Below are 18,843 nucleotides of genomic sequence, written 5' to 3'. Positions count from 1 at the left end.
CAAGTCCCCAGACGTTTCCTAATCTGAGTTGCGCAGAGTGCACACACCAATCTGTTGCCCCATTGCCACTATACGGATACCGTACTGGACCACAGTGTCTTTGACATGCACACAGTAGGATAGAGGGCAGCTTGAGGGGGCCAAAGAGTTCCGACTGTTTTCAGAATAATTTGCTTAGAAAACGTGTTTCTCCTGTGTTTGTGGGTCAGGGGGACGGTAGTCAGGGAGGACAAGACTCCCGCTCCACAGCTTCAGCTGTCTGCATAGGAGCAGGGACAAAACCGGGCGATAGATTTTCAAAGCTCAACTGCTTTGATACCGAGCAGAAGGGGTAGAATGCATACTGAAGGCACCACAACAGATTCAGGAACTTTGACTGTCAAACCCTCTTCCCTGAAACAACATAGCTCTTCTCACAGAAGCTGTGCTGACAAGAGTCTATACGGGACAGGAATGTTAGCACTCTATTAGCGTGTGGTCAACATGGATGCTCATGTTGGAACTCTTTCATCTGGGAACAGGAAAGAAAGTTCTGCCTCCGACACTGAAATCCTCCTGCCCCATCCTTGACAGAGGCAACCCCTTGTCTTGTGCATAGACACAGGTGTTCCTGGGAAGCAGCCTCCCACTCGCGAATGAAAGCTGTATGTTTTGTCCTCCTGTGTGAGGCTTGCAACACATACTCTACAACTATATTTGCTTTACATTCTAAACCTTAGGCAAAGTATGCTGAAGAGGCCACAGAAAATTAAAGGGCCCTGGGCTCCAGAAACAATCTGCAGTGCCAATCACGAGGGAGAATATAGAGACTCACTAGACTTTGCAAGAGCACAAAATGCACTCGTAGTGTTGTTAGCTACATACGTTATGGGCTCCTCACCTAACATAGAATCTTGGAGAAAAGCTTAACCCAACTAAAGATGTAAACATCCACAAGAGTGTCCATATCCAGGGTCATCAAGTGACAAGAGAGTCCCTGGATGGATTCTCCAACAATCTTATATTCCACTAATCCACGCCCTTTCCCCTCACTTCTGTAAGTTTGTCTTTTCCCGTAGTCATCTATGCCAAAAGCGTATCCTGAATGCCTTCCCACATGCCTCTGTCACCTTTCCCACAGTCCCTCCATACACCTTACATGCCCATTTCTTCTCACGTTGATGTTTCAGAAGTCCTGAGAGGCTGATTGTCCCAGAAAAGGATTATGCATTCACCTTTGAAAGAACATGTGGATTCAACACGAAAGCGAACTTTAAGATTTCCATCATCCTGTGCTTATCTATTGTGTATGATGATACTCAAAATGAAGGATTTTGGAGGTCCCAGCAAACTGGGACCTGGAAACCCAGTAACCCCATTCCTTGAACTATCTCTGCTTCCACAGGATGAAGTCAGCCTCCAACTAAGCTGTCTTTTGCTTTTACCTCCCCCACTCTGTCCTGTAGGAAGAATCCCAACACATCCCACACCCATTCACTCTACAACTTTAGAGGCCCAGCTCCAACGCAGACTGGTAATTTCCATGAAGAGAATAAAGCACGTGGATGGATCAATTCACTTTCACACCCGAATAAAGTGGATAAACATACACACACACACACAAACACAAAGACACACTCACACACACACACAGACACAGAGTCACACATCCTTGAGAATGTTTATTTTTCATTCCATACAATCCAAATTTACCCCCTCTTCCTGATTTCTGGTGACTCGATCTCTTTTTCCTTTAGTTCCTGTGCATAAGACCATGCTGAGTACTGCCGTCCTGCATACTGTTGTAACTTTTTAGGAGTTCTGCTGTATTAGGTAAAATCTGATGCTCCATCATATTCAACTCAACAACTGGGAGTCCCCTAGAGAAACACAAACTCACGTTAAAACGCATTTTCTCTGAGCCATACCTTGAAATGTTTCAATTGTGGGGCCCGCTGAGAAAAGGATATCCCTTCCCCATTTGTGATCCCTTAAACTTCCTCCTACCACGTGTTACAAACTGTTCTGCGCAATCCCTGCCCCATTCCCAGTATTGTCTGTGAGGGGAGTCAGCTAACAAGATGCACTGTACCCTAAAAGCACACAGAAGTCTGATGGGGCAACAGCTTAAGGAAATCCATCAATCTAAACAGTCCTTTGTGGTTTGGGGCAAGGATGATCAGGACGCACATTCAGGGAGCCCAATCTTATGGGGTTGGTAGGATGACTGCCGGAGGGGTTCACAGCCATGGAATCAAGTGCCACAGACTGAACTGAATGATTTTCAGCTTTACTCCTCATTGATTCTGGAAATGGACGATTCTTCACTGGGCTTAAGACTCCACAGCTATCACCTGCTTTGCGTGAAGTCTCTAATGTGCCTTTTCAGCCCAATGCCATGAACGTCCTGGATTCTGTCACTCTCTGTCTTCCTCTCAAGGAATTTCTACATGTACCAAAGGAGCCTCAATTTCTACATTTCTGAAATGAGCACCCAGGCTCCCTGAATAGGCAGGTGCATCAACCCCCTTATACTAGGCATCAAACAGCTCCAGTCCCAACTAACGGCTCACCTGACGTCTCTGTTCCCTCTTCAGGTGGCTTCATCCTCTTGTAGTATTGCAGGGGATTGCGCCACAGCTCCTTACATAGGATCTGTCAGGGGACTCAATCGGGAAAGGCCTCATCAGGGCTCAGAAAGGTGACCCAAGCAGCTGGGAACACACGGGGTCATTTCTCATGTTTCCCAGTGAGGACTCACCTCAGCAATCTTGTTAGATCCTGCGAAGTTGTGGTCAGAGAACCAGTTGAAGAAGTTAAGGCTGCTGCTGTGGTGTCTGCGGCGATAGGCCTCCACTTCATAATACGGATACCACTCAATTGGAGTGGAATGAGAAGCCCTGTATTCTACAGAGACAGGAGTTTTTGTGGGAAGGGGGCTGGATCACGTCGGCAATGATCCACCCGCCATCTTCCTTCCACTACCCATCCTGGGAGCCACCTGTCACCTGTGATGTTCACCAGATATTCCTTGGTAATCACTTCATTCTGGAAGTAGGGGTTACTCCGAAAGAACAACATGATCTTGCAGAGATGAACAGGATGCTTCTCTTCTTCCACCTGTCAGGACAAGGTGGAGAAAGCTTAAATACGTTTTCGGGTGAGGTGCTCACTCTTGCTTACAGGAATGAATTATTTCCCTTACCCTCCCCCGCTAAACCCTCTAGCCTCAGTCTTCCTGGCCTCACCTCCAGGCTGACCATGTAGCTCAGCATGTCTTCATCTTCGTCAGTGATCAGGGCTGACATCTGGGGGTGGTTTGCAATCTGATTTAGGTCAAAGAGACTTTATACACGATGGAAGGGAAAGCGACGAGCAGCAGGGAAGAAGGCCTAAGCGCACCCAGAGGCTGGGGTAGGGGATTTCTCAGATCTGCTTCCATGTATGATCTCCTTTCACCTCCCCCTCCCCGTAAACTAAGGCCTCCTGTGTTCACAGAGGGTGTATGATTCTGAGGCTGACTGCACTGACATGGGGAGGCGCGATTTGCAGAGACTTGCTGGTGTCTGAGGAGTGGCAGAATCTGCTTAGAGCCGAAGACGCCCAGTCCCAGATCGGACTAGCAAGGGGCAGCAATCACACTCCCTTAAAAATAGCTTGCTTCACCGAAAAACCTCTTCTGGTCTGAACTCGCTTCTGCTCTTCAAAAAGATGCCCCAAACGTCTGCTGCTCGGCATCACCAAGGGTTTCTCTGCCGCTTGCAGGACAATAGTACCCACGCCTGCTGTGGCTTTCCGCAGCCACATTTGTCCGTGGCAACTCCCCTTTGTTCCCCAAAGAGTCACATCGACGCCGAGCTGCCCATCGGTCACTTACACTTCCCCGAGAGCACCTCTCCACTAGAAAGGCCGAAGAAACACTGAGAAGGATACAACATTGGCCCAGAAGCCAGGGACGCTCTGGATGACGGCGCCTCTGCGGTCTAGGTGGGGCTTGCGCCTCCGCTCCATCTTTTCCCGCTGCCGAGAAAAGGCCTTCCTGGCTTGGGCATTAACCGGCTCCAGCTCCACCTGAACGGCCAGCAGCTCCTCCAGTGCAGACTCTGGGGTCATGGGCCCAGGGCCAGGCTGTGCCCGCTGGGCCTCCTCCTGCCGCTCCACGAGGCCCTCCTCCTCCGCCACCACCTCCACCTCCGCCATTATGTCATCCAACAGCAGCACCGCCTCCTCCCCCAAAGCCGCCTGCTCACTCTCCACCCCGGCCGCCCCCTCCTGTACAGCCTCCATCCTGAAGGCGGTGCCCTCCTCGGCACTCGCACGCACCAAGGCCTGTGCTGCCCGACCCACGCCACAGGAACCCTGCCGCAGCCTCTATGGCACCCGGTAGCTCAGCGAGCCCTCAGGGCGCATGCGCCGGGCTTCCAGGCGCCCCCTAAGGGACTGCGCGCGAAGGGCCGAGGGGCCGCACCCAGGCCGACTTCCTCCCGTCGGGGCCAATCAATGGGAGGGCGGTGGGCGTCTCCCTGGGCGGCACAGCCACTGGCGGGCCTGCATCTCCAGCCCCCCACCCCCCGCCTTCCCTGCCCAAGCCTCCTCCGAGAAGCCCTTGGAGCTTGTGCCGGGTAGCTAGGCATCCAGGCACACGCGGGCTGCGTGGCCTTTGGAATTGTGGGCATGGCAGCCCTGTGCCCTGACATCCTCAGTGTGGCAAGCCATGAACATCTCTGTGTGTCACGAACACAGGAAACATCTCTCTTCGTTAGGCAGGCCAGGTAGATGGTACGGAAGTAATACTGCAGATCCAGAGAAAACTCTCTGGTTCCTGGGGCTAGGGCGGCAGGGGTGTCCTGGGGGAAGTGATCGGGGCGGGCACGTGGGAGGAAAGTCGCCTGCCTTATAAAAGATTAATTGTGAGGAGAAAGTTATGCTTCCCATTACTACAAATACACAAGTATGATTTCATCCAAAGCTGAAAGCAGTCAATATAATTTGTTTTTAATGTTTTATTTAAAATCCTTAATTTCAACAGGATTACTCAAGAAAAATAACGTTAATCGTATTAAATAATGTTGATGTATTCCCTTTAATTGTTGATTATTTCAAATGTACGTAAAATAGTAAATGGCACTGTACAATGTAGTTTCATGAAGCATTCTTTATAGTTTTCATAAAATTGACAGTCTCCATGGAATATTTTAAGACTGAGGAAGTTCCATATATCATTTTATTGTACTTCCACTTTATTACTTCTTGCATGTCATAACTGATGGATATAAAACTATGTATATTTACAAACATGAAAAACATGGATTTTTGTTTACGTTTTCTAGTGAGACAAAGTTTCCAATACTTATACCTATTTAGGAAAATTTTTACAAACCCAAAGTTCTAATCTGTCTTTTCTTTGAAGTTTCATATTTCAGTCTAGGTATGTAATGGAATTGGCTGGGATCATTCTTTGATTTCACTGTTATTTGTGAGTTTCTGATATGCTTTTAGGAATGTATAGAGTTTCAAGCTTGCTTTCTTCTTCTTCATCTACCTTTGGACCTGTATATGCGATGTCTGCAGTAATGTGCAGTGCTATCTGACATACGGTTGCTGAAAGATACAAGCATATATGCAATTCTTTGTTTCAGTGAATCTTTAGGAACAGACAAGTAACCTGAGACATAATTATGGTATGAATGTAAGCAAGCAGTTTATCATAGAGGTACAATAAGGGTGAAAATAAATGTAAAAATACATGCCTCATCCAAAACATGAGGTAGTCCAAATGAAAAATTTAAGTTGGCGTAAAGAACACTTTAAAAGTTCTGATTCTTTCTGGTGAGAGCAAGGAGCTCAGAAACCATGAGAAAGTCCTTCAGAGCTGCATGTTGGATTTGCAGGTCAGGATGGAAAGCCTGGGTCTGGGGGAGGGTGCTACGGTCCTGGTCTGGTTGAGGTCCTTCTGGGGCTCAGGTGTGTCTCAGCGGGAAAGCTGGGAAGGGGAAACGCATGCTTCACCCCGGCTAGAATGCCACCTCTGCCCACCTAGATGAAATTGCCCCTTCACAGCCCTGTTTCTCCTTCTTGGACAGGCAGGTGGAGGAACTCGGCCACCCTGAATACAAGTGGTAGGAAGAAGTTTGCCTTTCATCACAACATTTACTTCGGAAACAAAGTGATGACTAAGGAGTATTGCATTGGCATCCTCCATGAGGAGTAGAGGGGGTAGTACCTCGGAAGCTGGGCCTGGCGTGAGCCTTCCTGACTCGTCTCCCTCCAGGATACAGGGCGACTGGCTCCACTGCAGTCCAGTGGTTCCAGGGTCATGCAAGTGAAAGCCCGAGTTTCCCGCAGGTCACTGCCTGAGCTTCTTCAGCTGGTTGTCTGACTGTGACGGCCCAGGTTACGGCACGATTGCTGAGGTGGGGCAGCTATGGGGCATCAACGCAAAGGACCTTCTTCGACATTCCTTGGCATCGGAGGAATTGGCTTTGAACCAGAACCTGACCTGTCACGGCCAATTTGCCCAGTCCACCAGATCATCAGCCAGGGCCTGTGGCTCTATATTCTGCAGCACTACCCAAGGGAGTTAGGCCCTCAGGGAGGGAGCAGAGAAGAGGCTAGGGAAGCAGCCCAGGGCTGGGGGTTGAGAGGCCTGTGGGTCCTGGAGGTAGGACACACATAGAGAAGCCAAGGCTCAGGGAGGAGACTGCAGTAAGGAAACTCAGGCCATCATGGGCTGGTGGAGAAATGCCCATCAGGGAACTGTGGTACCCACATTTCACGATGGGGGAACCGTAATCTGCTTAATAGGCATAAGCAGCTAAGGTCAATGGGTGGGAAGCCAGGATCAAGGGATAGCTGCCTCATCATCCCTTGCTAGCTACTTCCCTGTCCTGAGGCTTGCTTCTACCTGGGGTTCAGTTTGGGCTCAACCAGGGATCTCTCACCCTCCACACAGATGCCCACCTGAGGCCTGTCTAGGTCTGCGTCCTCCCAGAATGACTCTCCCAGGCCTGCTAAGTACCGTTTGGATGACACCACGCTCCACTGACATGCTTGCTTCCCTCCGCCATCCTCATTCACCCACCAACTCCCCACCCCAAAAAAGGCAGGCCACCGCACAGGGAATCTGGAGGACCACACAGGGCTCACAGGGGAGGAAATGTGAAGAGACGGCAAAACAGAACAGGACATTCTGTGTGTTTCCAGAAGGCAATCTGCCTGGATATTAAGGCCCACCTCAGTATTGGTGAGGACACCCAGTGTCTCTTGGCCCTGAGCATGTGCACACAAACACGCACATTGTCTAAACGGCATTGACATCACTACTACCGGAGGCATCCTCAGATGCTATACAACCCCTGTAAAAATATCAATGACACAATCTTCTTAGAAAAACAATCTGGGAATCCCAAATTTGCTATGAAATGGCAGAAGATCCTGAAAACCCAGAGCAATCCAGTAAAAAGCACAAAGCTGGAGCCACCACACTACCTAACTTCATGATATACTACTACAAAACTTTTTGTACCAAAATACAATAGCACTGGCAGAAAAGCAGAGACTAGAGCTCAGGAAAAACAACAGGAGCCCAGAACTCAGTCACTGCATTTGCAGCTCACCGCCTTTACCCAAAGAAGCAAGAACGCCCAATGCAAAATCAAGTATCTTCTATAAACTAGGTTGGGGAAATCTGAATAGCCACACAAAGGATTTTACAAGTGGATTATTTATCACCAAACTCCAGTGTCAGATCTGAAACGATAAAAATAGCAGAAGAGATCACAAGGAAGAAGCTCCATGGCGTCCGTGTGTGCAATGATGGTCTCAAAGTGACTGCAAGAACACAGTAAACGCCATCAAAAACAGAGATTGGAATCATAGCAAACTAAAGTGCTTCACCACACCATAGAAAACTCAACATACAGAAGGGGCATCCTACAGGATGGGAGCAATGATTGAATAGTCACAGTACAGAAGGAACTCCCAACAACTCAATAGCATGAAAACAAATGGGCGAAGGCTGCGAAGACTCATTTGTGAAACTGAGACATACAGTTGCCCAGAAGACACACTAAAAGGTCCTCAGTATCCCCAATCCATCACGAAAATGCAAATCAAAAACACAATGAGATTTCTTCTCACTTCAGTCAGAATGCATATTATCCGAAAGTCAAACAAAAAAGAAAGAAAAGAAAACCCTAATCTCTGGTGAGGATGCAGAGAAAACGAATTCCCTGCTCACTTTTGGGGAGAATGTAAATTAGTGCTGGCATTAAAGAAGCTTTATGGCTCTTATTTAAGTATAAACAGTCTTCAGAAATCTACAAGTAGAACCACCCACTATATGATCCAGCAAATCAGAATACCCGGGCACGCCCACTAGTACACAGATCAGTATGTTGAAGTGGTGCGTGCACCCATGCAATTATTGCTGCACTCATTACGTTTTTGCTGTAGCCAAAATACGGAAGCAACCTGAGTGTCCCTCCATTGATAAATGGATTTAAAAATGCAGCAAAAACACGTATGCGCAATGGAAATATGTTGACTATGGGAATCTGCTGAATGTGTGCATGCCATTCTGTTAAGTGACATAAGCCAGGTATCAGAAAGGAAAATAGCACATGATCTCATTCTTATATGAAATCAAAAAAGCGGACTTCAGAGAAGTAAGACTCCAAAGACTGCGGTGAAGAGGGTGCACTGACGAGATGCTGGATGAAGAACTCATACTTCTAGTTATAAAGGAGGAGTAGGTTAAAAATATTTTCTTCAGCATGCTCACTATAACTAGTGGTAACATATTCTTTCTCTAAAAATATTTGAATACAGTGCATGCCATGTTTTTTCACAACAAAAATGACAACTATGTGAGGTCACACATATGTTGATTGGCTGGATGTATCCAATGCAGAATGTATATGACCTGTTGAACATCACGCCTTAAGTGGTAAATATGTATCATTTCATATGACATTTTTAAATTAAACCTACAATTTTTAAAATGCCTTAACAAAATAAATGCAAATAAAATATTGTATTATAAAGCAGTGCTTTTCTTTTCTAGCAAAGTCTTTTTCATGGCACAGGAAAGAATGCAAGCCTTTTGGTAACTTGAGAAATAAATACATTTGTGTACATGTATATATATAATATATACATGTATATACGTATATAAATGTGCATATATACGTATATACATGCATATACGTATATATGTGTGTATATATGTATTTTTATATATGTGTGTATATATATGAAAATCCCTATGAATGCTGATGATGAGTTGAAAGATAGAAATTCCAGGCACAGAGACTATAGTCCATGAATTGAAACCTTCAGTGCATGTTTCAAAACAAGACGTGAGGAGGAGGAAGAAAAAAGTAAAAAACACAAAGCCATGGCAGGTCCATGGGTTACACCTGTCATCCCAGCACTTTGGTAAGCTGAGGTGGGAGGATTGCCTGCACTCAGGAGTTCCAGATGAGCCTGGGGCAACATGGACCCACATTCAAAAAGTAAGTATTTAGTTAATTGGTACATAGCTTGGAGGGGTGGCATGCATCTGTACTGCCAGGTGTGTGAGAGTCTGAGTTGAGAGGATCACATGGGTGTGTGGTGCCTGGGCTGCAGTGGGCTGAGATCGTGGGGCTGCTGTCCAACCTAGAAGACAGAGTAAGACCCATTCTCGGAAAACAAACAAAAAACAGTCACATTAGGTAAATTAAAACTATGTAGTGTGAGGAGAATCAAAATAAACGAAACATCATCAGAGCCTATGCGATCTGATGAAGGAAACCAGCTTTCACATAATAACAGCCCCAGCTGGGGAGAACAATGAGAAAGGGCAGAGAGAACACTGTAAATAATAACACGCCAAATTCCCCAAATGAGTTAAAAGACATAAAAGTACAAAGAGTGCTTCTTTTCAATTCAATGCCCTTGAATTCAGAATTAGAAAGTAAACCCAGAGAGAGAATAGAAAGATAGACGATACAGATGGAGAGCGTGTGTTGGGGAAGTAAGGGAAGGATGAAAGGAGGGGTGTAAAGGAAGGAAAGGAAAAAAGGAAGGGAGAGAGACTGATAGATGTTCAAAGACACAGATACAAAGTCTACAATGGTTGTAGAGATAGGCACGTGCAAATTGCCGCAGGGAGTGTGGAAAAATATCGGAACCACGGAGACCTAGGTGGAGTCAGAGAAAATATACAAACTCGCACAGAGAAATAAACATACACAACCAGAAACACACACGTGGTAGTTTAAACATGAAAAGACACCAAGTCCCTGTCGGTACAAATCACAGATGTGCTTCCGAGTTACTGAGGCACAATGCAAATTTGTCAGTGCCCTTAGCATCTGTGGCCCACGTGCACGGATATTCAGTGGAAGAAGTGTTACACAGCCTTTATAATTCAGCACGATCTGTGATAATACCAGAAGAAGGGATCTCATGTGAAATCACTAGACTGAATTGCACGTAGGACTCAAGGAAGAAGCCCAGTCTGCTGCATTCACTCGGTGGGGTGGCAATATGGCTGAGCCACCAACCCATGGCACGCCCATCCATTGTAGACAGTTCCTGGTTTGCTGCCTGCCTTGGAAAAAGCTCCTCCCCTACCACCACTTTAAAACAGGCTAGCTCCAAAACCAGTCCTGGCATCCATTTACGGTCATTTTCTTATCTATTTACCTCCTAGAAAAATCATTGCAAGACCCTTTCCTCAACATTTTCCTATGCATTAAATTTGGGGAAACGCATTTTAAGACGACCTCGTTATAGGCAAGTCCCCAGACGTTTCCTAATCTGAGTTGCGCAGAGTGCACACACCAATCTGTTGCCCCATTGCCACTATACGGATACCGTACTGGACCACAGTGTCTTTGACATGCACACAGTAGGATAGAGGGCAGCTTGAGGGGGCCAAAGAGTTCCGACTGTTTTCAGAATAATTTGCTTAGAAAACGTGTTTCTCCTGTGTTTGTGGGTCAGGGGGACGGTAGTCAGGGAGGACAAGACTCCCGCTCCACAGCTTCAGCTGTCTGCATAGGAGCAGGGACAAAACCGGGCGATAGATTTTCAAAGCTCAACTGCTTTGATACCGAGCAGAAGGGGTAGAATGCATACTGAAGGCACCACAACAGATTCAGGAACTTTGACTGTCAAACCCTCTTCCCTGAAACAACATAGCTCTTCTCACAGAAGCTGTGCTGACAAGAGTCTATACGGGACAGGAATGTTAGCACTCTATTAGCGTGTGGTCAACATGGATGCTCATGTTGGAACTCTTTCATCTGGGAACAGGAAAGAAAGTTCTGCCTCCGACACTGAAATCCTCCTGCCCCATCCTTGACAGAGGCAACCCCTTGTCTTGTGCATAGACACAGGTGTTCCTGGGAAGCAGCCTCCCACTCGCGAATGAAAGCTGTATGTTTTGTCCTCCTGTGTGAGGCTTGCAACACATACTCTACAACTATATTTGCTTTACATTCTAAACCTTAGGCAAAGTATGCTGAAGAGGCCACAGAAAATTAAAGGGCCCTGGGCTCCAGAAACAATCTGCAGTGCCAATCACGAGGGAGAATATAGAGACTCACTAGACTTTGCAAGAGCACAAAATGCACTCGTAGTGTTGTTAGCTACATACGTTATGGGCTCCTCACCTAACATAGAATCTTGGAGAAAAGCTTAACCCAACTAAAGATGTAAACATCCACAAGAGTGTCCATATCCAGGGTCATCAAGTGACAAGAGAGTCCCTGGATGGATTCTCCAACAATCTTATATTCCACTAATCCACGCCCTTTCCCCTCACTTCTGTAAGTTTGTCTTTTCCCGTAGTCATCTATGCCAAAAGCGTATCCTGAATGCCTTCCCACATGCCTCTGTCACCTTTCCCACAGTCCCTCCATACACCTTACATGCCCATTTCTTCTCACGTTGATGTTTCAGAAGTCCTGAGAGGCTGATTGTCCCAGAAAAGGATTATGCATTCACCTTTGAAAGAACATGTGGATTCAACACGAAAGCGAACTTTAAGATTTCCATCATCCTGTGCTTATCTATTGTGTATGATGATACTCAAAATGAAGGATTTTGGAGGTCCCAGCAAACTGGGACCTGGAAACCCAGTAACCCCATTCCTTGAACTATCTCTGCTTCCACAGGATGAAGTCAGCCTCCAACTAAGCTGTCTTTTGCTTTTACCTCCCCCACTCTGTCCTGTAGGAAGAATCCCAACACATCCCACACCCATTCACTCTACAACTTTAGAGGCCCAGCTCCAACGCAGACTGGTAATTTCCATGAAGAGAATAAAGCACGTGGATGGATCAATTCACTTTCACACCCGAATAAAGTGGATAAACATACACACACACACACAAACACAAAGACACACTCACACACACACACAGACACAGAGTCACACATCCTTGAGAATGTTTATTTTTCATTCCATACAATCCAAATTTACCCCCTCTTCCTGATTTCTGGTGACTCGATCTCTTTTTCCTTTAGTTCCTGTGCATAAGACCATGCTGAGTACTGCCGTCCTGCATACTGTTGTAACTTTTTAGGAGTTCTGCTGTATTAGGTAAAATCTGATGCTCCATCATATTCAACTCAACAACTGGGAGTCCCCTAGAGAAACACAAACTCACGTTAAAACGCATTTTCTCTGAGCCATACCTTGAAATGTTTCAATTGTGGGGCCCGCTGAGAAAAGGATATCCCTTCCCCATTTGTGATCCCTTAAACTTCCTCCTACCACGTGTTACAAACTGTTCTGCGCAATCCCTGCCCCATTCCCAGTATTGTCTGTGAGGGGAGTCAGCTAACAAGATGCACTGTACCCTAAAAGCACACAGAAGTCTGATGGGGCAACAGCTTAAGGAAATCCATCAATCTAAACAGTCCTTTGTGGTTTGGGGCAAGGATGATCAGGACGCACATTCAGGGAGCCCAATCTTATGGGGTTGGTAGGATGACTGCCGGAGGGGTTCACAGCCATGGAATCAAGTGCCACAGACTGAACTGAATGATTTTCAGCTTTACTCCTCATTGATTCTGGAAATGGACGATTCTTCACTGGGCTTAAGACTCCACAGCTATCACCTGCTTTGCGTGAAGTCTCTAATGTGCCTTTTCAGCCCAATGCCATGAACGTCCTGGATTCTGTCACTCTCTGTCTTCCTCTCAAGGAATTTCTACATGTACCAAAGGAGCCTCAATTTCTACATTTCTGAAATGAGCACCCAGGCTCCCTGAATAGGCAGGTGCATCAACCCCCTTATACTAGGCATCAAACAGCTCCAGTCCCAACTAACGGCTCACCTGACGTCTCTGTTCCCTCTTCAGGTGGCTTCATCCTCTTGTAGTATTGCAGGGGATTGCGCCACAGCTCCTTACATAGGATCTGTCAGGGGACTCAATCGGGAAAGGCCTCATCAGGGCTCAGAAAGGTGACCCAAGCAGCTGGGAACACACGGGGTCATTTCTCATGTTTCCCAGTGAGGACTCACCTCAGCAATCTTGTTAGATCCTGCGAAGTTGTGGTCAGAGAACCAGTTGAAGAAGTTAAGGCTGCTGCTGTGGTGTCTGCGGCGATAGGCCTCCACTTCATAATACGGATACCACTCAATTGGAGTGGAATGAGAAGCCCTGTATTCTACAGAGACAGGAGTTTTTGTGGGAAGGGGGCTGGATCACGTCGGCAATGATCCACCCGCCATCTTCCTTCCACTACCCATCCTGGGAGCCACCTGTCACCTGTGATGTTCACCAGATATTCCTTGGTAATCACTTCATTCTGGAAGTAGGGGTTACTCCGAAAGAACAACATGATCTTGCAGAGATGAACAGGATGCTTCTCTTCTTCCACCTGTCAGGACAAGGTGGAGAAAGCTTAAATACGTTTTCGGGTGAGGTGCTCACTCTTGCTTACAGGAATGAATTATTTCCCTTACCCTCCCCCGCTAAACCCTCTAGCCTCAGTCTTCCTGGCCTCACCTCCAGGCTGACCATGTAGCTCAGCATGTCTTCATCTTCGTCAGTGATCAGGGCTGACATCTGGGGGTGGTTTGCAATCTGATTTAGGTCAAAGAGACTTTATACACGATGGAAGGGAAAGCGACGAGCAGCAGGGAAGAAGGCCTAAGCGCACCCAGAGGCTGGGGTAGGGGATTTCTCAGATCTGCTTCCATGTATGATCTCCTTTCACCTCCCCCTCCCCGTAAACTAAGGCCTCCTGTGTTCACAGAGGGTGTATGATTCTGAGGCTGACTGCACTGACATGGGGAGGCGCGATTTGCAGAGACTTGCTGGTGTCTGAGGAGTGGCAGAATCTGCTTAGAGCCGAAGACGCCCAGTCCCAGATCGGACTAGCAAGGGGCAGCAATCACACTCCCTTAAAAATAGCTTGCTTCACCGAAAAACCTCTTCTGGTCTGAACTCGCTTCTGCTCTTCAAAAAGATGCCCCAAACGTCTGCTGCTCGGCATCACCAAGGGTTTCTCTGCCGCTTGCAGGACAATAGTACCCACGCCTGCTGTGGCTTTCCGCAGCCACATTTGTCCGTGGCAACTCCCCTTTGTTCCCCAAAGAGTCACATCGACGCCGAGCTGCCCATCGGTCACTTACACTTCCCCGAGAGCACCTCTCCACTAGAAAGGCCGAAGAAACACTGAGAAGGATACAACATTGGCCCAGAAGCCAGGGACGCTCTGGATGACGGCGCCTCTGCGGTCTAGGTGGGGCTTGCGCCTCCGCTCCATCTTTTCCCGCTGCCGAGAAAAGGCCTTCCTGGCTTGGGCATTAACCGGCTCCAGCTCCACCTGAACGGCCAGCAGCTCCTCCAGTGCAGACTCTGGGGTCATGGGCCCAGGGCCAGGCTGTGCCCGCTGGGCCTCCTCCTGCCGCTCCACGAGGCCCTCCTCCTCCGCCACCACCTCCACCTCCGCCATTATGTCATCCAACAGCAGCACCGCCTCCTCCCCCAAAGCCGCCTGCTCACTCTCCACCCCGGCCGCCCCCTCCTGTACAGCCTCCATCCTGAAGGCGGTGCCCTCCTCGGCACTCGCACGCACCAAGGCCTGTGCTGCCCGACCCACGCCACAGGAACCCTGCCGCAGCCTCTATGGCACCCGGTAGCTCAGCGAGCCCTCAGGGCGCATGCGCCGGGCTTCCAGGCGCCCCCTAAGGGACTGCGCGCGAAGGGCCGAGGGGCCGCACCCAGGCCGACTTCCTCCCGTCGGGGCCAATCAATGGGAGGGCGGTGGGCGTCTCCCTGGGCGGCACAGCCACTGGCGGGCCTGCATCTCCAGCCCCCCACCCCCCGCCTTCCCTGCCCAAGCCTCCTCCGAGAAGCCCTTGGAGCTTGTGCCGGGTAGCTAGGCATCCAGGCACACGCGGGCTGCGTGGCCTTTGGAATTGTGGGCATGGCAGCCCTGTGCCCTGACATCCTCAGTGTGGCAAGCCATGAACATCTCTGTGTGTCACGAACACAGGAAACATCTCTCTTCGTTAGGCAGGCCAGGTAGATGGTACGGAAGTAATACTGCAGATCCAGAGAAAACTCTCTGGTTCCTGGGGCTAGGGCGGCAGGGGTGTCCTGGGGGAAGTGATCGGGGCGGGCACGTGGGAGGAAAGTCGCCTGCCTTATAAAAGATTAATTGTGAGGAGAAAGTTATGCTTCCCATTACTACAAATACACAAGTATGATTTCATCCAAAGCTGAAAGCAGTCAATATAATTTGTTTTTAATGTTTTATTTAAAATCCTTAATTTCAACAGGATTACTCAAGAAAAATAACGTTAATCGTATTAAATAATGTTGATGTATTCCCTTTAATTGTTGATTATTTCAAATGTACGTAAAATAGTAAATGGCACTGTACAATGTAGTTTCATGAAGCATTCTTTATAGTTTTCATAAAATTGACAGTCTCCATGGAATATTTTAAGACTGAGGAAGTTCCATATATCATTTTATTGTACTTCCACTTTATTACTTCTTGCATGTCATAACTGATGGATATAAAACTATGTATATTTACAAACATGAAAAACATGGATTTTTGTTTACGTTTTCTAGTGAGACAAAGTTTCCAATACTTATACCTATTTAGGAAAATTTTTACAAACCCAAAGTTCTAATCTGTCTTTTCTTTGAAGTTTCATATTTCAGTCTAGGTATGTAATGGAATTGGCTGGGATCATTCTTTGATTTCACTGTTATTTGTGAGTTTCTGATATGCTTTTAGGAATGTATAGAGTTTCAAGCTTGCTTTCTTCTTCTTCATCTACCTTTGGACCTGTATATGCGATGTCTGCAGTAATGTGCAGTGCTATCTGACATACGGTTGCTGAAAGATACAAGCATATATGCAATTCTTTGTTTCAGTGAATCTTTAGGAACAGACAAGTAACCTGAGACATAATTATGGTATGAATGTAAGCAAGCAGTTTATCATAGAGGTACAATAAGGGTGAAAATAAATGTAAAAATACATGCCTCATCCAAAACATGAGGTAGTCCAAATGAAAAATTTAAGTTGGCGTAAAGAACACTTTAAAAGTTCTGATTCTTTCTGGTGAGAGCAAGGAGCTCAGAAACCATGAGAAAGTCCTTCAGAGCTGCATGTTGGATTTGCAGGTCAGGATGGAAAGCCTGGGTCTGGGGGAGGGTGCTACGGTCCTGGTCTGGTTGAGGTCCTTCTGGGGCTCAGGTGTGTCTCAGCGGGAAAGCTGGGAAGGGGAAACGCATGCTTCACCCCGGCTAGAATGCCACCTCTGCCCACCTAGATGAAATTGCCCCTTCACAGCCCTGTTTCTCCTTCTTGGACAGGCAGGTGGAGGAACTCGGCCACCCTGAATACAAGTGGTAGGAAGAAGTTTGCCTTTCATCACAACATTTACTTCGGAAACAAAGTGATGACTAAGGAGTATTGCATTGGCATCCTCCATGAGGAGTAGAGGGGGTAGTACCTCGGAAGCTGGGCCTGGCGTGAGCCTTCCTGACTCGTCTCCCTCCAGGATACAGGGCGACTGGCTCCACTGCAGTCCAGTGGTTCCAGGGTCATGCAAGTGAAAGCCCGAGTTTCCCGCAGGTCACTGCCTGAGCTTCTTCAGCTGGTTGTCTGACTGTGACGGCCCAGGTTACGGCACGATTGCTGAGGTGGGGCAGCTATGGGGCATCAACGCAAAGGACCTTCTTCGACATTCCTTGGCATCGGAGGAATTGGCTTTGAACCAGAACCTGACCTGTCACGGCCAATTTGCCCAGTCCACCAGATCATCAGCCAGGGCCTGTGGCTCTATATTCTGCAGCACTACCCAAGGGAGTTAGGCCCTCAGGGAGGGAGCAGAGAAGAGGCTAGGGAAGCAGCCCAGGGCTGGGGGTTGAGAGGCCTGTGGGTCCTGGAGGTAGGACACACATAGAGAAGCCAAGGCTCAGGGAGGAGACTGCAGTAAGGAAACTCAGGCCATCATGGGCTGGTGGAGAAATGCCCATCAGGGAACTGTGGTACCCACATTTCACGATGGGGGAACCGTAATCTGCTTAATAGGCATAAGCAGCTAAGGTCAATGGGTGGGAAGCCAGGATCAAGGGATAGCTGCCTCATCATCCCTTGCTAGCTACTTCCCTGTCCTGAGGCTTGCTTCTACCTGGGGTTCAGTTTGGGCTCAACCAGGGATCTCTCACCCTCCACACAGATGCCCACCTGAGGCCTGTCTAGGTCTGCGTCCTCCCAGAATGACTCTCCCAGGCCTGCTAAGTACCGTTTGGATGACACCACGCTCCACTGACATGCTTGCTTCCCTCCGCCATCCTCATTCACCCACCAACTCCCCACCCCAAAAAAGGCAGGCCACCGCACAGGGAATCTGGAGGACCACACAGGGCTCACAGGGGAGGAAATGTGAAGAGACGGCAAAACAGAACAGGACATTCTGTGTGTTTCCAGAAGGCAATCTGCCTGGATATTAAGGCCCACCTCAGTATTGGTGAGGACACCCAGTGTCTCTTGGCCCTGAGCATGTGCACACAAACACGCACATTGTCTAAACGGCATTGACATCACTACTACCGGAGGCATCCTCAGATGCTATACAACCCCTGTAAAAATATCAATGACACAATCTTCTTAGAAAAACAATCTGGGAATCCCAAATTTGCTATGAAATGGCAGAAGATCCTGAAAACCCAGAGCAATCCAGTAAAAAGCACAAAGCTGGAGCCACCACACTACCTAACTTCATGATATACTACTACAAAACTTTTTGTACCAAAATACAATAGCACTGGCAGAAAAGCAGAGACTAGAGCTCAGGAAAAACAACAGGAGCCCAGAACTCAGTCACTGCATTTGCAGCTCACCGCCTTTACCCAAAGAAGCAAGAACGCCCAATGCAAAATCAAGTATCTTCTATAAACTAGGTTGGGGAAATCTGAATAGCCACACAAAGGATTTTACAAGTGGATTATTTATCACCAAACTCCAGTGTCAGATCTGAAACGATAAAAATAGCAGAAGAGATCACAAGGAAGAAGCTCCATGGCGTCCGTGTGTGCAATGATGGTCTCAAAGTGACTGCAAGAACACAGTAAACGCCATCAAAAACAGAGATTGGAATCATAGCAAACTAAAGTGCTTCACCACACCATAGAAAACTCAACATACAGAAGGGGCATCCTACAGGATGGGAGCAATGATTGAATAGTCACAGTACAGAAGGAACTCCCAACAACTCAATAGCATGAAAACAAATGGGCGAAGGCTGCGAAGACTCATTTGTGAAACTGAGACATACAGTTGCCCAGAAGACACACTAAAAGGTCCTCAGTATCCCCAATCCATCACGA

The 18,843-nt window shown here is 47.7% G+C and overlaps 2 protein-coding genes across 4 annotated transcripts; both read right to left on the bottom strand.

Moving 5' to 3' along the window:
- Nucleotides 1-1,648: 1,648 nt before the first annotated feature.
- On the bottom strand, nucleotides 1,649-4,391 carry LOC129138948 (testis-specific Y-encoded protein 3). 2 transcript variants are annotated; one of them, XM_054677310.2, is made up of 6 exons: nucleotides 3,913-4,391; nucleotides 3,228-3,305; nucleotides 2,988-3,099; nucleotides 2,741-2,886; nucleotides 2,553-2,634; nucleotides 1,649-1,859 (listed from the first exon to the last, which is right to left on the bottom strand). In XM_054677310.2, exons 1-6 carry the CDS (start codon nucleotides 4,264-4,266, stop codon nucleotides 1,837-1,839), a joined length of 795 nt encoding a protein of 264 aa, XP_054533285.1. In that variant the 5' UTR covers nucleotides 4,267-4,391; the 3' UTR covers nucleotides 1,649-1,836. The 2 variants fall into 2 exon arrangements, with proteins under 2 accessions (XP_054533285.1, XP_063661092.1); XM_063805022.1 differs by having other exon boundaries at nucleotides 2,553-2,645; nucleotides 3,913-4,389.
- An 8,019-nt stretch (nucleotides 4,392-12,410) lies between these two features.
- On the bottom strand, nucleotides 12,411-15,153 carry LOC129138949 (testis-specific Y-encoded protein 3). 2 transcript variants are annotated; one of them, XM_054677311.2, is made up of 6 exons: nucleotides 14,675-15,153; nucleotides 13,990-14,067; nucleotides 13,750-13,861; nucleotides 13,503-13,648; nucleotides 13,315-13,396; nucleotides 12,411-12,621 (listed from the first exon to the last, which is right to left on the bottom strand). In XM_054677311.2, exons 1-6 carry the CDS (start codon nucleotides 15,026-15,028, stop codon nucleotides 12,599-12,601), a joined length of 795 nt encoding a protein of 264 aa, XP_054533286.1. In that variant the 5' UTR covers nucleotides 15,029-15,153; the 3' UTR covers nucleotides 12,411-12,598. The 2 variants fall into 2 exon arrangements, with proteins under 2 accessions (XP_054533286.1, XP_063661091.1); XM_063805021.1 differs by having other exon boundaries at nucleotides 13,315-13,407; nucleotides 14,675-15,151.
- Between the last annotated feature and the right edge of the window lie 3,690 nt (nucleotides 15,154-18,843).

This window comes from Pan troglodytes, chromosome Y, assembly GCF_028858775.2.
Source record: "Pan troglodytes isolate AG18354 chromosome Y, NHGRI_mPanTro3-v2.0_pri, whole genome shotgun sequence".
Taxonomy (NCBI): Eukaryota; Metazoa; Chordata; class Mammalia; order Primates; family Hominidae; genus Pan; species Pan troglodytes.
Note: the sequence above shows the minus strand (reverse complement) of the source record. Positions and strands in the feature narration are given on the sequence as shown.